Source organism: Anneissia japonica, unplaced genomic scaffold, assembly GCF_011630105.1.
Source record: "Anneissia japonica isolate Jap-2015-1 unplaced genomic scaffold, ASM1163010v1 scaffold2471_len1564793_cov202, whole genome shotgun sequence".
NCBI lineage: Eukaryota > Metazoa > Echinodermata > Crinoidea > Comatulida > Comatulidae > Anneissia > Anneissia japonica.
Window position 1 is genome coordinate 689,680 of NW_022709610.1, and position 19,695 is coordinate 709,374.

Genomic DNA, 19,695 nt, shown 5'->3' on the forward strand with positions numbered 1-19,695 from the left:
AATAGTATATATAAAAATATAATAAAGTCTGGTTACTTTGAGTTCCCCTTCCATTTGGAACAATAATTGTGAAGCGAAAAATTACATATTTCAGGAAAAAAAAAATGTATAAGCATAATTACCTAGTTAGCTCGCAAATATCTAAAAATATACATAAGACATAATGCAGCTTCCTGGAAACAAATATATATATATATATATATATATATATACATATATATATTTTATATATATAATTTATATATACATATATATATTAACACCATCCACACAACAAAGTGAAATCAACTGAGGAAAGACATTTGGAATAGCTTTAAGATATTGTAAAAATTCAAAAGATTTCACTTGCTATATTTAAACAACTATATTGTTTTCCCACCAAAAGCAATAATTGAACTAATTGAACATTTGGAATGTTTATACTTTTAGAAATTGAGGATTAAGAGATCTCTTTCTAACATTGATCTTACTTTTTCATTGCCATGACCTCCCTGATGTCAATTTGTAGTGTCAATGTGGTGAACCCATAAGTAAGATGGAGGATGAATGCCAAAGGTGGCCCTTTGGATCTTCCAAGCAACACTTGCCCCTTCAAATCTCCAAACTCCTTGTCAAAAGATCAAGGTACAGTACCAATAACGCAAGTGTGTCCTCAACATTACACCTTGCATTTTATTTGATAATAAGGCACTACTGAATTGACTACTTGATGACGACAGTCTATCCTGCAAAGTATCTGTATAATTTGAGAGCATTTGCACAAATACCAAGATTGTGAGTATTGTTACCATTGTTATCATTATTATCCTTATCAACATGATACTACTACTGTAATAAATAATAATGATAACTATTTGTGGCATCATTGTTTGTACTAAGGTGATACTGTAGTAATATTCAAATAATAATTTCAACTTTTAAAAATTCTATTTCAAACCCAAAATATATAGCTTGTAATACACATAATTTATCTTAATTTATTTATTCATTTTTTCAACTTGTATGTATTTCCCAATATTATGTTTTTTTTTTCATTAAGCTCAATTTTGATTTTATTATCTAAGTCATTGTTTTCAAATATTTGAAATAAAGACAGAAATGGAGTATTTCATAAATGAAAGAAAGAACAATATAAACTTGTTATAGGCAAAGAATATAACTGGAACATCAGCTTTAAATTTAATGTCTATTTTCTTTTTCACCTATTTTTGGCACATACTGTAGAGATATCACTATTGCCAAAGGAATTACATTAAGCAATTATAGTCTGGTTTTGAGTACATTATACGAAATAGAAGCTGAAGGAGCCATTATCTCATGAAAAAATTGCCTGAAGTCCACAGGGCTGAAGGCAATTTTTGAAGGAAACAATGGTTCCTAAGGTTTCTATTTCCTACTTGACTGTAATTGCTTTATAAGTTAGTTGTGATGTCCATCAACCTTTATTAAAACTGCTGGTTCACCCCAGCCTTGAGATGCAACAAATCAGAGCCACTATATCGATCAGTGCTCAGTTGGGAATAGAAAGTGATGAAGCCACCACTGACTTATAATTCATTTTATTACACCTGTGTTTCTTTCAACTCCAACAGAAAGTACACTGTCAGTCATTACAGGATGGAAGGATACTCTATAAATTAAGTCTCTTTATCAGACTTGGGGAGTGGGGTTTGACATGATTAAGCCTATGACCCTGGGGACTGGAAGCAAGTATCTTAACTACCAAGTTACAGCTCCACTCCATTACGTTCTTCAATAAAGTTGGGGAAACCTATCCTATTATTATGCTAGATTTGTGAAACAGTTTCCATTTTGGTTCTTATCCTAGTGGTCAGGCACTCGAACCACACACTGACCCTTCTCATCCAGCCATGCTTCTCAGGTACCCCAGCTTAAGCTGTCAAATGGTTCAGGCTTTGCTTCAGTCATAGGTGTCAGCATTTGTTAAAAGTAACCCCTTCCCAAAAAGTGGCTTCCAAGGTCTTGATTTTGATGATTGTCTTTGAATTGACTTGATTTATTCAGTTCCACAACAATATAATATTTATATAGAGTGAACAGGCATTAAAAATACACAGTAAAAGTTAAATGGAAACCAACTGAACTTGGAAAACCAATAAAGTTTTAAATGTAAGTAAAACCTATTTCCATTTGGGTCTAGTTTGGGGTAATTGCAAATTAACTATAATCAGCAAGGAATGCTTTTCTTTAAGGTTTAGTGTTATATTTTATCCATTCAAATCAATAAATAATAACCCAGGAATGCTATTTATGGTTTAAAGTCTTTTTTATATGTTACTGACCCATAGTCAAAGTAGGACGACTCAGGAATTTATATATCATTTTATCTATTAACCTTTATTAAATTGATTTGCTTTTTAAAAAAATCCCAACCCACAATTCTTACACTTTAAATGTAGTAAAACTAAACGTAGATACATATAAATTTTACATTACAGAAAACTGCAATCTATTTTTTGTAAATGAGCCACAATCAGCAGTTTTTAATGAGCTGAAAAACATCTCCCAAACTAAAGCCATAATTATGTTTTTTTAACATTAATAAGTTGTGTGGATACATTTTTTTGTATAGGGTCAAGACAGCAGTTAATTTTAAGAGCCACCTTTTAAATTCTTAAAACCAATTACTGTACATGAAACAACAAAGAATAGTTAAAATGGACCTTTTTCGTGTATCGACTAATAAAATATATTATTAATCGTTGATTAAAGCATCAGCATAGCCCGCAAACGTAAGTTGGATTTTTTATTCACAATTTAATCCAACAGTTAAAAAATGTAAATCAGTAAATTATTGGCACAAATGATGTTCAGGTCATTCACATGACCTCAGTTCCTTAAAGTATCTGCAACATACCAAACTCACATTTCTAAAACAAACAAAACATTGAAAAACACTGCATAGAACCAACAAACAATTCTAAATGTGTTACTTATCTCCTTCCATTATTCATTAAAAGATTTGAAAAATTCTGGTAGTAATACTAACAAGGTACTGAAGCAAACACCGATGCAGACAATGAGGCACTAGCCTTTACAAGCTGCTGTTGATCTCTGTCCCATTGTTAACGTGGTTCTTTATGTCACCATTCGACTCTGGAATTTCATCAGATTCTTCGGTATCCTCATCATCACTTCGGTTATCTTTGCCTACCTACATTACAGAAAGCAAACATTATTATTATTATTCACTCAGCATTAAACTTGAGAAAAGGTAAAATAATGGAAACCCTACAAAATTCAATCAAAACATGAGTTGCTGAAAGCTGTTGGTGATGGGATGTAGCAATTGTATGGAAACCAGGCTTAAATGCACTATTCCATACCAGTGTCTGCACCTTTAATGGTTTATAGACACAATTATATACTGCATACATAGATTCTAGGCATCTGATTGGTTAACGAAGCGGGCAATAGCATATACCAATTTGAGTAAGGACAAAATGTTTGTGCCGATTTACCGTCTAGATGCATGCATAGCTATGGAAGAAACATATCGTAGTACCATTTTAAATGTCTTAGAATTACTGGCATATTTTGATTTCCTATTTATGTCCATTAAAATATAAAAAATAATTTTACAATAACACTACAAAATATTATACGAGGACGTCACACTACAAAAGCAACACATGTGAGAATTCATTATTCAAATTAGGTTAGTACAGTACACTTGTGTAAACAGTTTCATGACTCAGGACTTTCAGAGTTATGGAATCTGTTTTGGTCAAATGAAGATGTTGGTTTATTTTTGATGTTAGGTGAGGACTGTACTGACATCATACCTGTTTTCTGGAAATTTAGTAAATTATAGCACACACAATATTTGATGAATTCTGTAAATCTTATTTTAAAAGAGCATGGGCACTAAGGCCTATACTACTATTTTTTATTATTACCACCGCACTAGACCTACACATAGCCAAACACATAATGATTTAATTGTACCACCTTGGAATATCTGCCAAGGTAAAAGAACTTTTTTATATCGTGCATCAAAAAGTTGGAATGAACTTTCAAATGAAACAAAAACTAACTTTAAAGAAATGACCCTAGTTTCATTCCAACATTCTATTAATTTATAAGTTTTACATTGAATATTCTTTTGACTTTATTTTATATTATCTTCTTTCTATTTCATGGTTTGTTTGTAATTGTACCATTTTGAAAACCAGTACTAAAGTACTGAAAGTGCATGCTGTCTAAAGGAAGAATAAATAAATACTATTGTTTTAATTTGTATCCATTGTAAACAATTTAAAGTAAGTTACTGTAGTACTACATAATGTTTTATTCATTGCATACTCTATCTGCAGCTCATCATCATGATTTATGTGGCTTATTTATGTAGATAAACTATTTACATGTAGGTGCATTTATTTAATTAAATATTTCCTGGTGTCAATTTGCCTTTTTATTTTCACTTATATTTTTACTTATATTTCCTTTAGTAAATGAAGGAGGTATATTATATACCTCCTTGGTTAAAGCAGGGGTCCCAAGTCAAATTTTGGACACGTTTACTAGCTAAAACGCATGTACAATGTGTACACATTATCGCCATGTTCAATATAAAAACAAAGAGGCTTGAGCAGGTTTAGGCCACTGTTAATACCTTTTACTGCCTAGAATGTTCAATAAATCTTATGTCTGCCTTATTTAATGCATAAGAATGGCAAATTTAGCTTAGCATAAGCCCTAATTATGAAAATCTCTTAAAATCCTGGAGAAATCCAGGAGAAATTAAAATTCCGGGAGAAAATATGGAATTTCCGGGAGACCGGGATATGAAGCAAAATTCCTAGAGACTCTAGGAGACCTTAGGAGCTCTGAGTAATGCCATGTCTAAAATTTAAGACGTAGCAGCATTCAATATTATGCTTTAGAATATTATGGCAATACTTGCAGCGTTAGGCCAACTGGGCTCCACAGAATGATGATTATATAAATTATACTTCTGGGCGGATCCATATGGAATATGGTCGTCAACATCTGCACCTGCTACCAACCTTAACATGTTAAGAGTAGTTTTTAACAAAAAATTGTACAGATGTTTAGGTTAATAGTCAGAATCCTATTTTTCTTTTTTATTGGTGGGGGTCATTTATGAATATTTTTGGCTTTTCTATCAAAATATGGGAGGATGATAAGAGAGAAGACGGTTTCCCCAAGTCAATTAAACTTACGTTATTTATACAGGAGTTCTGAACCCCTTCCTGCAAATATCTGGACCCGCCCCAATACATCACAACCTCACAAAAGGCTGCCGATGCAACGCCTATAAATGTTCACTAAACATACCGGTAATGGAATAAAATATGTTAAAAAGTGACCATGTCAATCACTAAAATAAGTCAATATGCGACGAATAAGGAATGCACATTCATCACAACATTTTAGTATGTATGGTGTGATCATGGAAATATAAAATTGTATTCCTCCATGTTATAATCCATTTTTTGCTGTATTATTCTTTAGGAGTACGGTACCTTACCTGCTTTTCTCAATATTATAATCAAAATTATTGGCAGAGTTCTTTATTTAAAGGGTAATTTGTCTTTAATTTTCAAAGGTCTTTATAAAATGTAGCAGTATTCAGTATTATGGTTTAATACAGAAAAAAATTCTACTCGAATTTTGAGAAAAGTGCCTTTTACGGCCATCGAGAGGTGCCATAATCATAAATTTTCTTACCTCAGCCGCAACCATGGTGGGGCTGAGGCAGTATATACCCACCATCTATGAAAGTCCCTTTCTGGGCCCCTCTATTTTGAATTCCTGTATCCACCACTTGTTTAATATTAAGCTTGTATTATGGCAATACTGTACATGCAGTATTTGGCTGACTTGACTTCACAGACTAATTATCTAATGATAATTGGGCGGATCAAGAGAGGGTGATGTTCGGCGATGGTCTCTAATAAGATGGGAAGGGAAACAAGACAGAAGACCGTCATTTACTACAAGTAAAGTAAAGTAATATGTGGACGTGGACATGCCCTAAGTACTCTTGGTCTCACAAATGGCCTTTTTGCGAGTAAAAATAATGAATGTTCATGAGTGCAATGGGAAGAATATTTTCATAAGTGGAGCAGAGATTAATGGAACAGTCAATCTTTCAACTCATGAAAATATTCTTTAACATTGTATGAACACAAAACATTCATCAGTTGTTTTATAACACACCTAAATAGATGGGGTCGGCCTAGGCCTATCTTCCGCACAAAACCTAGGGCTAGGCTAGAAATCCACCAGCACATTTCGGAAAATAAGAGTCGAATTCCACACAGATTTTGCGCAATTTTGAGCTTGGTTTTGAAGTATCAACTTGTTTACAGTAAACAAAATCGGCAATACATTGCACACTGCTACAGTAAGACAAGTTTCAGAACTCAGCAGCACGTGTTGTCTGTCTCACTAAACTTTGTGATCATGTTTCACCTATCTTGAAAGATCTTCATTGGTTACCGATATGTAAACGCCTAAACTTCAGAATTATTCTTCTCACTCATAAATGCATATATGGCTACGCACCACACTATCTTTCTTCATCAATCTCACAACAATTATCTTTACGTTCCACAAGACAGTCAAATTCTCTCAGATTATCTGTCCCCAGAGTGCTGCATGTTCGTACTGGCGAATGGTCTTTCTCTTTTGCCGCTCCGAAATTATGGAACTCTCTTCACCTAATCTTAGATCAACTTATGATACTAATGCATTAAGACCCTCCTTAAAACCTATCTCTAATCAATAACTCTTTTATCTTTAAGCGCCAGTGACAAAAAATTATTTTTTTAACAGGCGCTATACAAGTTCTCCAATTTATTATTATTATTATTATTATTATTACAAGTTCAGCAAGAAGTAGGCCTGAGAGGTTATAGATGGCATGACATCATTTCATTGATTTGTGTTTCCTTTGCGGTTAATTCAATCATAAATACTGTTCTGACCACCTTTACAACTGGTTGCAAATGAATAAGACATAAACAAGCCAAAAATTCATTTACGGAACCGTTTTTTGTGAAATTTTATTGATTTTTAAATTTGGCTAAAGCATTTTCAATTTGGCGAAAAAAATTAATAACCTTTCGCCATTTTAACAAAAGAAAATTTCACCCTTATGGGATAGTACTTTTTTGCCCTGCCGGGCAATGCGCAATCTCAAGGCCATGTTGCTATGTAATTTTTGACACGCAAGACTTAAAGGAGATGCGAGCTCTACAACACTGAGAGAGATTGGCCCTCTGATCGCCTAATCCTACTTGGTGTGTACTATTTATTGACAAATATTGATTGCTCTAGATTGGGGGAATGGTGAAATCTCTAGCCCCTCAGTGATGTGGAGACAGTAGCCTATCTTCCCTCGGGTCTTCCGAGGGAAGATAGGCTACGGTCTTCACATCACCGAGGGGCTAGAGATTTTCCCTATGAGCAGTCAATTTTGTATACTATGCACAAATATTGACACTTCCTGTGTCTTTAATGGTTATAAATGTGACTATGCGCTATTCCATACCAGTGTCTGTGTATGGTTTATAGTAGACAATGCACTATTTCATACCAGTGTCTGTGTATGGTTTATAGTAGACTATGCACTATTTCATACCAGTGTGTGTGTCTTTAATGTTTATATATAGATGCATCTATTATATGCACTATTCCATACCAGTGTCTGTGTCTTTGTGGTTTATAAAAGTTACTATGCACTACTCCATACCAGTGGCTGTCTTTAATGGTTTATAGATGCAACTAGTGTAAGCACTATTCCATACCAGTGTCTGAATTTGTGGTTTATAGAAGTTACTATGCACTAATCCATCCAGTGGCTGTCTTTAATGGTTTATAGATGCAACTATTGTATGCACTATTCCATAAAAGTGCTGTGTCTTTGTGGTTTATAGATGTTACTATGCACTATTCCTTACCAGTGGCTGTCTTTAATGGTTTATAGATGCAACTACTGTATGCAATATTACAAACCAGTGCCTTTGTCTTTAATTATTTGTGTCTCTATGTATTACTCTAAACAACAATTATGATGAAATGAACAAAATTATTTTTTTTGTGTAATAAATCCAGTAATAGGATGCCTTACATAAGAAATAATAAAAATGAAAGAGCAGAGTATTGTATAAGGGATGCCAATTACCTTTCCCTTTATGACGGTAGAGTAGACCATACAACTAATAAGGTAGAACCAGTAAAAGTGAAGAATTTGCAAAACTACCATCAAACCATTTAAGAATATATGCGATGGAAAATAACCAACAATCTCCCGACATTCAATTATTGAACTGTAGATGATTCTAGAAAGAAAAAAATTAAATTAATTACTTGATATCACAAATTCCATAATTATTGAAATATAGGTAATAAAAAAAATCACTTAATTGACTTATTATTGCCAGTTTTATCATCATTCAAAACCCCAAATTAAATTAAATTTGCCACCTAAACGGATCATCATCATAATCATCACCATGTCATCCTCCAAGGCTACCATCCTCATCATCATCATCATCTCGCGACCGTTGTCTTCATTATCATCATCACAGCCACATCCTCACCAACATTATCAGGATTTAATATTACAATCAGCTCGCTACACTATGCAATTATAGTCAAGTTCTGATGACCCTATAAATAGAGGCTGAAGGAGCCATTATTTCCTGAAAAAACTGCCTGAAGTCCACAGGGCTGAAGGAAATTTTTGAAGGAAATAATGGCCTGTATAAAGGCTTCTACAGTATTTTCTATAGGGTCCGAAATACCTTGAGAATAATTGCTTTATTCAGTAAGTCAGTCCCCCTGTTATATATATTTAGGGGATATAATGAAACTGCATGGGCTATAAAATGAGCTCTGCTCCCCCATATTTTAGTTAAAATATTTTAATCTTTTCTTTCTTTACTGCTCTTTGCAAAATAATTCATACAAATCATTCTTCACTGTTGGTGTCAGTCAGAATTAGCACTAAGACATATTCATGGGATTGGGGGATGCCTTGTCCGTATGACTGGAAATATAACAACTTTTAGAGGTCAAAGTTCATGGGAAAGCCCTAGAGGGGTTTCCTGGGTTAAACTCAATGGTGCAGCGAGAAACCTTTGAAACATCTCAAGGTGTTTTGAGTCGTTATTTAAAAAATTATGCCCAACAATTACAACAAATACATGTTTTTCTTCTACCGCTCAGTTGAGTGGCTGAGCGGTAAGGCAGGGGCGATGCTAGGTACAACCTTAACATCGGTGCTGGTTCCAGCTGCTCCTCGTCCACGGTTCGGTTGGTAGAACCAAGTATTCTCGGATAAGGACTTAAAATGGAGGTTCTATGCACTTTAAAGAACCCATTGCATCTTTCGGAAGAGTAGGTGGTGGGGCGCCCTACCCTGATGTTACGGTTCATTTCAGCTGTGTCACTGTGGAATGCATATGAACATGTAGCTACCATAAAGGGCCTCTTTACAACTGCTAGTTAGTCAGAGACCACGCTTATACGCAATTCAGCACAATCAAGCAGCAAGGTATGGCAGTTTAGTCTGACCAATGTGGAGCGCTATGACTAGTATCAGCATCTCCTTACATACTATTTTTATTTCACTACGATCAACCATATGTTACTGATGAAAGGCTAGTGTTTAATACAAAGCTTTCTGTTTTTGCGGTAGTCAAATAAACCCAGTAAAAATGATGGAAAATCACATGCACTTTTGTTAAAATTCTGTTTCATCTGGGATATAGTTTCTCATAATGTATTAGCTGATAGACCTTGATCCAATAAATGATTTATACCAACTGGGTATAATTTAAAAGATCCTAAATTACTAGAGTGGAGTTGAATAGTTTGGTGGTTAAGATGCTTGCCTTCCAATCCCAGGGTTATACATTGAATACCTGTCAATGTTCAGATTTTTTTCTCAACCACCAAACAACTTCACTCTGTAAGCCTCATAGTGAAATTCAGCTTATGTAGAGCATCTTATCTGTGTGTTTGTCTTGTGAAAGTGATTGCCACCTATAGGTAGGATAGTGATTATGTTCGCTATTGCCAATCCTTGGTCAATGGGCCTAAATAGTTTTTTTTTAGAAAGTCAACCCCATACTGCGATTTGGTACACTCAAGTTTATCATAATTGTTGTTTCTTCTGTCTCAAAAACATCCATAACATCCACATTGTAGAAAATATGGGTTAAAAACCTTTTTTTCAAATGACAAACAGAATAATATAAGTTTACACACACCATTAGAGCTAGCCTCCACTTACCTATAGGGTAGCAGAACGATTCTTGATAAAAAGAATGTAATCGCAAATAAGGAAAAAAGAACAGTGGTTAGAGATTCTCTCTTGGCATAGTTAGACATCTTGGCTGACTGAAATATACAAAATACACATCCAATTTAAAATGTGAATAGAAAAAGCAGAATATTATTATTTTCATTAAGGATGGTAGTTATCATATTCTTTCATTTTAATCCTTTAAGTGTGAAATTAGGTCCAAGTTTGTGTATTGTTACACTGATGTGTTAACTTATACTTAGTTGCCTTGACCATAAATTTGAACACCTGAACGTTGGCATTTTGTCACAATAAAATGATTACGACTAAATGGCATTTTGCTTTTGCTTTTTGCTAACTGCAGTCATAGAAAGGTTCTTAATTTATATATTTAAGTCCAATCTTAGTTTTAATATATGTATTTAAGTATTTCCAAACAGATCTATGTGTAAATAAACATTATAGATACATAGATCATTGGTTCAAGTCCAAAATCACAGTGGTAATGGTTGACTGTGGCATTTTATTACAGATTTGTTGTTGTTACAGATATATAGATGAAACAAATTTAAAAACACAAATAATAATTTAGAAACAAACAGATAATTAAAATATTTACCTCCAGGAAGACATCTGACATGTCGTGGCAGGTGAGCACAAGACCTCCTATCCTCACAAAATTACAAACCCATGAGAAACTAATTAACATTACAGTCACAAAATGATGAATGATATTTGGTAAAAAATCCTACAAAAGAAAAAGCATGACAAAAAACATCATGATGAAAAACAATTTTTATGACAACCATAATCTTTGTCACGTCACATTTTTTTAAATATTTGAAATTTAATAGTACAATACTAGAATATTTTTAATTTTTTTGTTGTAACTTGCTACTTTTTATTGATTTTGCTGACTATATTATATCACACACATGTTGATGTTCTCTGAAGACATGATATGACTAGTTGTACAAACATGCAATACAATCGATCTTTCTGGCATGTCAATCAAACCTAGCATCTGACTAATCGGAACAAGGCTAGAAAAGCATTACTCCTACGAGCATTACAAAAAAAAAAAAAAAACCTAACCTAAAATTAATTATAGGCAACTTTCGATTGCACGACAACGGTAAAACGTAGAAAGTAATGACTACACTAAAAGTCTTCTGCGCATGCGAGAACACTAAGTTCTCCTCGCCGTGTGTATTCTAGGACACAATTTGGTGTATGCATGGAACATAGGAGGCCCGGTAGGATGGTCACGCATGAGTGATTCCATTCTAGTGTCGTCCAACAAATCGAAAGCTCCCTTATATTGTAAAATAGAGAGGCATGCAAGAATCAATATTATGTATTATTTAATATACTTATTTTTGTACTGGACTTGTTTTGCAATAAGGAAAAATTTTCATAATTGTACTTTGTATATTTATGACAATAAAGTTATCTGTCACCGTATCCTAATACTAGACCTGTGATGGATCTTTTTTTTACACATAAACATTAATCTTTGATATGTAATGATAATTATGCCCACAGAAATAGTAATTTGTGAATGGATTACTATTATTAATAAACAAATAAATAACTTACCTTCCTTTTAACATCAAATAGGACTGACAAGATAAGACACCAATGAAACACCAGCTCCATAAAGTAATAATTGTACATGAAAGGTTCTATAGGCTGTGAAAATATAATGAGTTATAACGTATTTTAGTAGAATGCCTTTTCCTAAAAAGGTGCTTTAAATACTGTGCACCTTCGAATTTGAGACAACTCCAATTCCAAGACCCCACTAATCCGAAACTACTTTTTCCAAGAACAGATAACAAATGTGAATCTTTTAACACAGTTCTTACCCTGTAAGTATGTAAAATGAGTGTACCCTCTAAGTGGAGACTAAACCTTGAGATCACCCCAAACTTTCTTCAGGTCCCAAAATGGTCTTCAATTGGAAGACGAACTGTACAAGAGTCCATTAGTGACAGATGGTACGCTACTAGACTGTCAGTTTATAATTTATGTGCAATCATCTTGTTTTATTAATTATTAAAAGATCTTTAACACTGTTAAATGGAGAGTATGCCATTGAACTATTATTATTATTATTATTATGCCAGATGAATGCAATGGGTCCAACCTGAGCAACATATTCACAACACTACTGTTGCACTGCATGGAAGAGGCTACATTCCCCCTCAGCCTCTCATTGGGGAGGTTACACAAGGTTACTGTCAACTTTTTTTTTTATTAATTAATCAAGGAGATTTGAGATTTAACAGAAAGGACACATATTTGCCATGGTCAAGACAACTGAATGTGGCTTTAATACAAAGTTTATTCAAGTATAAATTGTATCTACCAATATATCTTACATGACAGTACTTACTTTCTTGCGCTTTTACTGTATGTGTAATTATATGCATCATGCATTATTAAAATCATAAACTATGTTCCATAGGTTAATTAATTAGCGTTCCATCAATTTAAGGATTATCCAACAGCGCCATTGCTGTATCAATGAATGTAATTAATTATGCAAATTATAATTAAGTAGAGTTTGCTCTGTTTGCCCATAAGAACAGTTTTAATTCAGATAATGAAAGTTCACTTGCTCAAAAATAATTATACAAAAGATTAAGAAAAGATATCGCTAATTGTTCCATGAGAATGGGTTTTGAATATAGTAATTATGCATTGTGTATAGAATTTAATCATACAAAGACTTTCAAATATGATGCATGCTATAGTACAATACAACTACTCACTATCAATGCACATGATTATGAATAATCTCTCAATTATAGTCTATCAATAATATTTATAAACAGTTGCAGCGTAAGTAGTAGTGCATGCTACAGTAGTCTCAATACTGGCAGGATGAAGAGTTTGCATTAGTGAAATAATACAAATTTTATCTTATCCTATCTTATGAAAGAGAGGCAATACTGGCTATTCATTTATTTATTTGTTTATGCTTCTATTTATAAAAATTCTGAATATTTTATAATAACCTCAGCTGAAGGCTTAAGAGTAGAGTATTTTATTACCGGTATACATGTCTATGACTTTTAAAGTGTTAGTTATTATTGTTAATTGCCAATGGGGTGTAGAAGGCTAAAGCCTATATTAAAACCTATTTTGTACGGAATGATATTTGCAATATAGTATAAATGATGATGGCAATAATGATAATAATAATAAAAATAATAATGGCTGTGATAGTAATAACAATATAATATAATCGCAGAGCAATATTTAGGTCTACTGTGTATGCATTTCTTTTTAAATGTCTTTTACCTTATCATGAATTGTATATTTTTTTATTTCTCGATTGTTTTGATTGTATTTTTACCTTGCTGTTGTGTTTTGAAATAAAAATAATGAATGAATTAATTAATCAGTAAGTGTAAGTGTAAAGTGTAATCCATTACGTAAATGGTAGGCTTCCAGCTTTCAAATGTGTATTAAAAACCTGTAAATAAAAATGAAAATACAGGCATTCCTACTTTAACATTAAAAACACTAATGACTAGGAGATGGTTGCTGTCAATTGACCGTAGCTGGACTAAAATCCTGCAAAGTGCCATGCAATTTGCTTTCTCCGACCCTTGACCCTTGCTGGTGCAACTACTCCCCCTTACCACCACCACTAATCTCAAAATGATAGCTGCATTCATTGGTTTACGACCTTTGATAAATTTGTGGTTTTCCAATAATCAGGTGACTTTATGGCATGACTTTACAAACACTCTGTGGATTTTGGCATAATACACATCAGCTTTTTTTATGGTAATCTTAAATAGGAGGAACTGAATAGGAACTATTCTATTCAAAATGTATCGTACGATAGATCTTTTATTGCTTGTTTTTTTTATTTCTTTTGCCTAATACTGTCAACATCCCAAAAGTTAATAATAATAATAATGTTTCAATGTTAATTTTGTTCCCATTAACTTTTCTTATAGATTTAATGATATATATTTGTTGCAACATGAATTTAAGTCTAAAAAAAACAAATGGTAATAAATGTTTTGGTATTGTGGATTAAGTACAACAGAGCCTATAGTTAGCTGATGCATGGGTGGACCCGGAAGAGGTTTTTTATTAGTTTTTTGCATAATGGGCTGAATGGAGTTATTCAGCGTTAACACAAAAGATAACCCACGAAAGTCCAAAGAAGACTTATTCCAGTGGGTTCCTTCTGTTGGTGATGGGGCAGTACACCAGGCGACAGTCTTTTCTGAGGAGTGCACTACCTTCTTTAATGTGCACATGGGCCATTTTGCAGACAGCACCAACAGCTTAAATATCTCATCCAAAAGATGGTGCCTTCCAGCTGAAACACAAGTAGAGCAGCGATGGAATTGAACCGGGAACCAAGAGATCTCCACGGTTCAGCGCACACACAGAGCGGCTAAAACCACTTTAGCCGACTCAAGTACCTGCTCTCCAACTTAAGAACAATACGAAATACTAAATTATTCATGCCAAAAATTATTTAAAATAAATAAACATCTAATCTGACTAAGACGAGAGTATTTTGATAGCTTCTCGCTGACAATAATTATTACCGACCTAACAATTTACATTTATTTTGTGGCGTGTTCAGAAACCTGCTGGTAAGTCAGGGAAAAGTGGTTTTATTCATTGTTTTATACTACCAGGACCACAAAATGGGATTGAATGAGAGATAAGGGCATCCTCTATTACTTTTTACTTTACAGACTCTAATGCATTATTCATCAATAACGTTTATTTATTTACTTTATTTCAAAATGCTGATATGGTGCTCTACAAGGAACAAAGCATCTTACAAAGCTTACATTCAAAGGCAAAACAAAGTGTAATTTAACAAACAGCTCTACTCGAAGAAAAGAAAACCTTTTAAGACGACGTTTGAATAGAGTAACGCCGACTCCGCATCTAGCAAATAGGCAGGAAGTGCTTTCCAGATGCCAAGCGTCAATAGAAAAAGCAGTAGAACCAGTTTCTCCTTCGACCTTGGAACAAGAACATGGGAGGAATCATATTTTTAGTTTCTCCTTAGTTTCAAAACAGGTCTGCTCAATAAGAAGAAAGAATTTTATCTGAAGACACATACCTGAAGTCTGAACTCCTATTACTTTCTAATGTAAACACCTCCCTATCTTTATGGAAGAGGTAATTAACATATCAGAGCATGTCAGATTGTCTGGACCACTATTTGAATCACTTCTCTCAAACACATCGAGGTACAGTATTTTATTTTGTCTCCATGTTCAAAGCTTGCATTAAGTGCAGGTATTCAAACATGCTCGATCATGTATTCCCAGCAATTTAAATTTCATAACAAAAATTGTAAGCAAACATATTCATACTCATATTTGGATGTCAATTTACTCATTTAAGTGCCTTCCTTGTATTATTATATTGAATACATTATATTACTATTAATACAGATTGATCAACATGGAATTTCAGATGTTGTATAAACCCTCTAGATTACGTGTGATTGCAATACCATCTGGATGAAGGGCTACTTCTGGCGAAGACGGCAAACTTGCCATGTAGGATGTACTAATTTGTTCCTTCAGGAATGAGTTTGACTATTCATGAAACAGCGGGTGATCATGTGATAGATTTCCTTCATGTTGACTAACGGTAATCTAAGGGACGATGTCTTTATACAACCATAACAAAAATAAAAAAAGATAACTACGAATAAAACACAATATTAGCTGTATTTTGTTTACTATTAAGTATAAAGTGTGTCGTAAATATTCTTCCATCACCATTCACCCTCATGATTGATTTCCTTTGAATACTATAGGCCATTCAACAGTGACTAAATCAGTAAACAATAAGAAAGGTCCTCATAATCCATATTCCATATTATAGGATACTGAATTATAATTTTAAAACCTGCTGAATGACCTTTCATCCTACAAAGCAGATTTTGAAATTTTTTGTCGAATCAATTTTCAGATACATGTATGGGCATAAAGTTAACACAAGTTGACCTCAGACCATTTTAATAAAGTTACATAACTTCCGATCCATGTTTGTAAATTTTTTTTTTTTAATTTGGAAAATATTGATGCGGAAATGGAAAAAAAAAATGTTTGCTGTATCATTTATTTCAACAGCATAAAAAAACAGTGCAATTTTGTGGCTGGAAATACATTTTCTTTAAAAAAAACAACAATAAAATTAAACCAGTTTTTATATATTTACAATATTCTTTATATCTTTATATCTTTCATTTCAACAAACCAATTCGCAGCATATAAGCTGAATTAAATGGTGTTACAAAATGTAAAATTTACAATATATAAAAATTATTTCCAAACAAAAACAATCCCTCCCTCATCTATATATAAAAAAGCAATATTCTATTATTAATCAAGATAAAAAAAAAAAAAGAGTGATAATCTAATGATTTTTTTCTATGTTCCCTAAACACAGCCTAAGCTACCGATTGAACTACAAATTTACTAGTTTAAAAAATAGGTACCTAAAAGGTACATGTGGCTACTGAGCTCATAATAAGAAATACTGGTGTGTCACTTTTCATGAATGTTCCTTAGAGTTCCTATATAGAGAGAGTTGCGACATGAGCGGTTCAAGTCACGTGACTACTGGCCGCCCTCTATTGGCCAAGTCTGATCAAGTCAGTGGTGCGTAGCCAACAAAAATAAGATACCGTAAGCTTCGAGGCAAAATTATTGAACTCATGTTACTTAAAAATCCATAACTCCGTAACGAAGAATCGTATCACATTATTTTTTTACTGGAAATGTTCTTAAAAGACTATTCTACACCACTATATAAGTTTTAAGAAATGAAAATGTTTCGACCTCGGCCACAAGATGGGAAAAGAGCCTATCTAAATAGTATATTAAAATAGGCCTCTGCAGTATAGTAGGTAGCACACTAGGCTTAGACGCAGGGTTCTTGGAATGCCGCCCTCAGCGGCGTGTGCGGAGCACAACTTAAGAGTCAGAAGTGGAACGTGAATTGCCGATATGGTTTCGTAGTCAGATTTTTGAGAAAAACTTCAGCTACCCGTATTTCTCGACTGAGACGTCAATGGGAGCTGTAATTTGTATGGCAAGGAGATGGTGCTACCCTTAATTCGTATTAAGGGAATTTACGGCCACAAACCTTGTAGTTATTAATATTTTGGTTATAATAGAAAATTTTTATTTTTTTGGTGACGTCACACTCACGCTATAGTTAGCATGCATACGTTATAAGCTAGATTACGTCCCCTTTTCCTGGTAAGGCAAACTTTCCTGGCGTGCTTTTTACATGGATAAACAAACACCACTGCTTTGCACACGAATGCCTTGCCTAGCTAGGGCTAAAAGAGCCGCATAGTTAGCATATATTACAAGGTACGTCTGCAACTGAATTATTCTTAAGCCCTAGTTAATTTCTTTTTCTTATTTCAATTTATTTCTTTCGAAAGTGTACTTTCTATCACATATAATTGCACTGTCTACTTAGGCCTAGTCATATTATGCTTCATCGTCCCCTGCTATACATAGTACATCAGCAGCCCCCCCCCCCATGCTACTACAGTAGACATTTGCTAGGCAACAGAACGTGATTGCACATTTCTTACCAGGTGTTTATGTAAATTTGCATATTGTTAGCTAACCAGCTGAGTGTATTCCTTTGTGAAAATGAGTACCGCGGCATACTCATTTTCACAAAACATTTGCATCCCCTCTTGGAAAGAGGGAACTTCGAAATAATTGTCTCCATATCTTCGCTAATTAATCACCGTAATTTAGCTTACACTTATGCATGGAGGAAGCACTTAAAATGTACAATAATCATTTCACTACCTGACAAACCCCGAACTTTATTCATGCATTACATAAATAGTTTCATCTTGCTGTACTCCAACATCACTGGCGCATGGTAACAACCAACTGGCAGACCATTTCCGGTCACACATTACTCTCCATAATGCAGCACCCCCTAGTACCGTGTCCTCTGGATAGCTATAAAAGTAGCGCAGTACTTTTTCAGTTACCGTATGACTTACGGATTTCTCTTATTATATACTACTAGTTATTTTGGAGATACCATCGGGCTGGGACCCTAGCTGAGGCGTGCCACAAACACCCATTTACTATACGAATTTCTAAGTTGTCCAGTAAAAAGGCCTAGGCCCTGTCGCCTACTATTTTATGAGCCGAGCAAATGCGATGTTGTACGCCTAGTTAAGGTGCTATGCAATTTTGGTCAAGCAAAAACTGCATGTAATATAATAATTAATAATAGCACAGTGAGAATCAATTTCTTTTGGAATTTTGTTATAAATTTCAAACACATGTTGATTAAGAGATATTTACTATCAAATGACATAAAATTTTCTTATTAATATTTTATTTATTTTTTTCAATTGTCTATTATTTTTGCAATCGCCACACTGTAGCATAGGCTTTGTGGTCACTCATGCATGCAAAGCACCAAGATGGCTACCCAGCAGCGTCTCATGTCACAACTCTCTCAATATAGGAACTCTAACGTTCCCATGTTACATATCTCGCATTCCCGTAGTACAGTAGGCCTATTATAGGTCCAATGTCATAGTAAATTAACACTTTAATACAAAAAAAAAGAAATACTTGTGTATTCACTATGTTATTTTTTTCATCTTAACACTGTATGCATTGTATTTAAAACCCAAATTCTTTAGTTACACAAAAGGTAATAATATACTCTTAAGAGCCATGATGCAGTGCTTTTTTGAGCATTTAGGGTAATTAAAAACTATATAATCTGAATCCACTATTTTGAAACAAGATAGCAGTAAAGGCTTTTGTTTTAGTTATAAGTCGGTTTATTACAGAAAACGTATTTTTAAAAACTTGTTATCACTTGCAAATTGACATCTTATTGAACACTTCAAACATTTTTGCCTGCAATCTGGACGTTTAAGTTTGTGAATGAAATTTTCCCAAATAGTTGTCTGTACTGAACACGATGATCAATCAGCATACATTGTGTAATATTTTTAGCCCATTTCTTGTGTTGAATCGGAACTTTTTGGTTCCTGAAAGCTGTATAACCTTAGTATTTATGGTTACGAGTTGAGTGTTGCTTACACTCGAATTCAAAGAATGTTTTGGGTTGATAAATTCCTAAATTTGGAATGGTATCTCTTCCAACTGCTTTATTTAAATTTTTGACTTTATAAGAATATTGATCCCAAAATCCTCATCTTCACTGGTTTTCAATAGTTCTGAAATTCAGTGTGATATGAAGCAGAAAAAACAGTTTCTTGAAAATTGTCTGCAGTGGTTTGTAAATGTAATTTGAAGCACTGATTTGTGTTTGTTTTTAACTGGAGATACAATATGAATGTAGGCTTCCCATGTCTTCTT

The 19,695-nt window shown here is 33.8% G+C and overlaps 1 protein-coding gene across 1 annotated transcript in view; it reads right to left on the reverse strand.

Moving 5' to 3' along the window:
- Positions 1-784: 784 nt before the first annotated feature.
- The window catches only part of LOC117106772 (ceramide synthase 6-like), a 49,792-nt gene continuing 30,881 nt past the window's right edge, over positions 785-19,695 (reverse strand). Inside the window, exons 4-8 of the mRNA XM_033248210.1 lie at positions 11,903-11,995; positions 10,923-11,051; positions 10,292-10,398; positions 8,177-8,333; positions 785-3,175 (exon numbers count right to left, since the gene is read on the reverse strand). Of these exons, the coding sequence (XP_033104101.1) occupies positions 3,056-3,175; positions 8,177-8,333; positions 10,292-10,398; positions 10,923-11,051; positions 11,903-11,995 (606 nt within the window). The 3' untranslated portion in view covers positions 785-3,055. The remainder of the gene's footprint in view (positions 3,176-8,176; positions 8,334-10,291; positions 10,399-10,922; positions 11,052-11,902; positions 11,996-19,695) is intronic.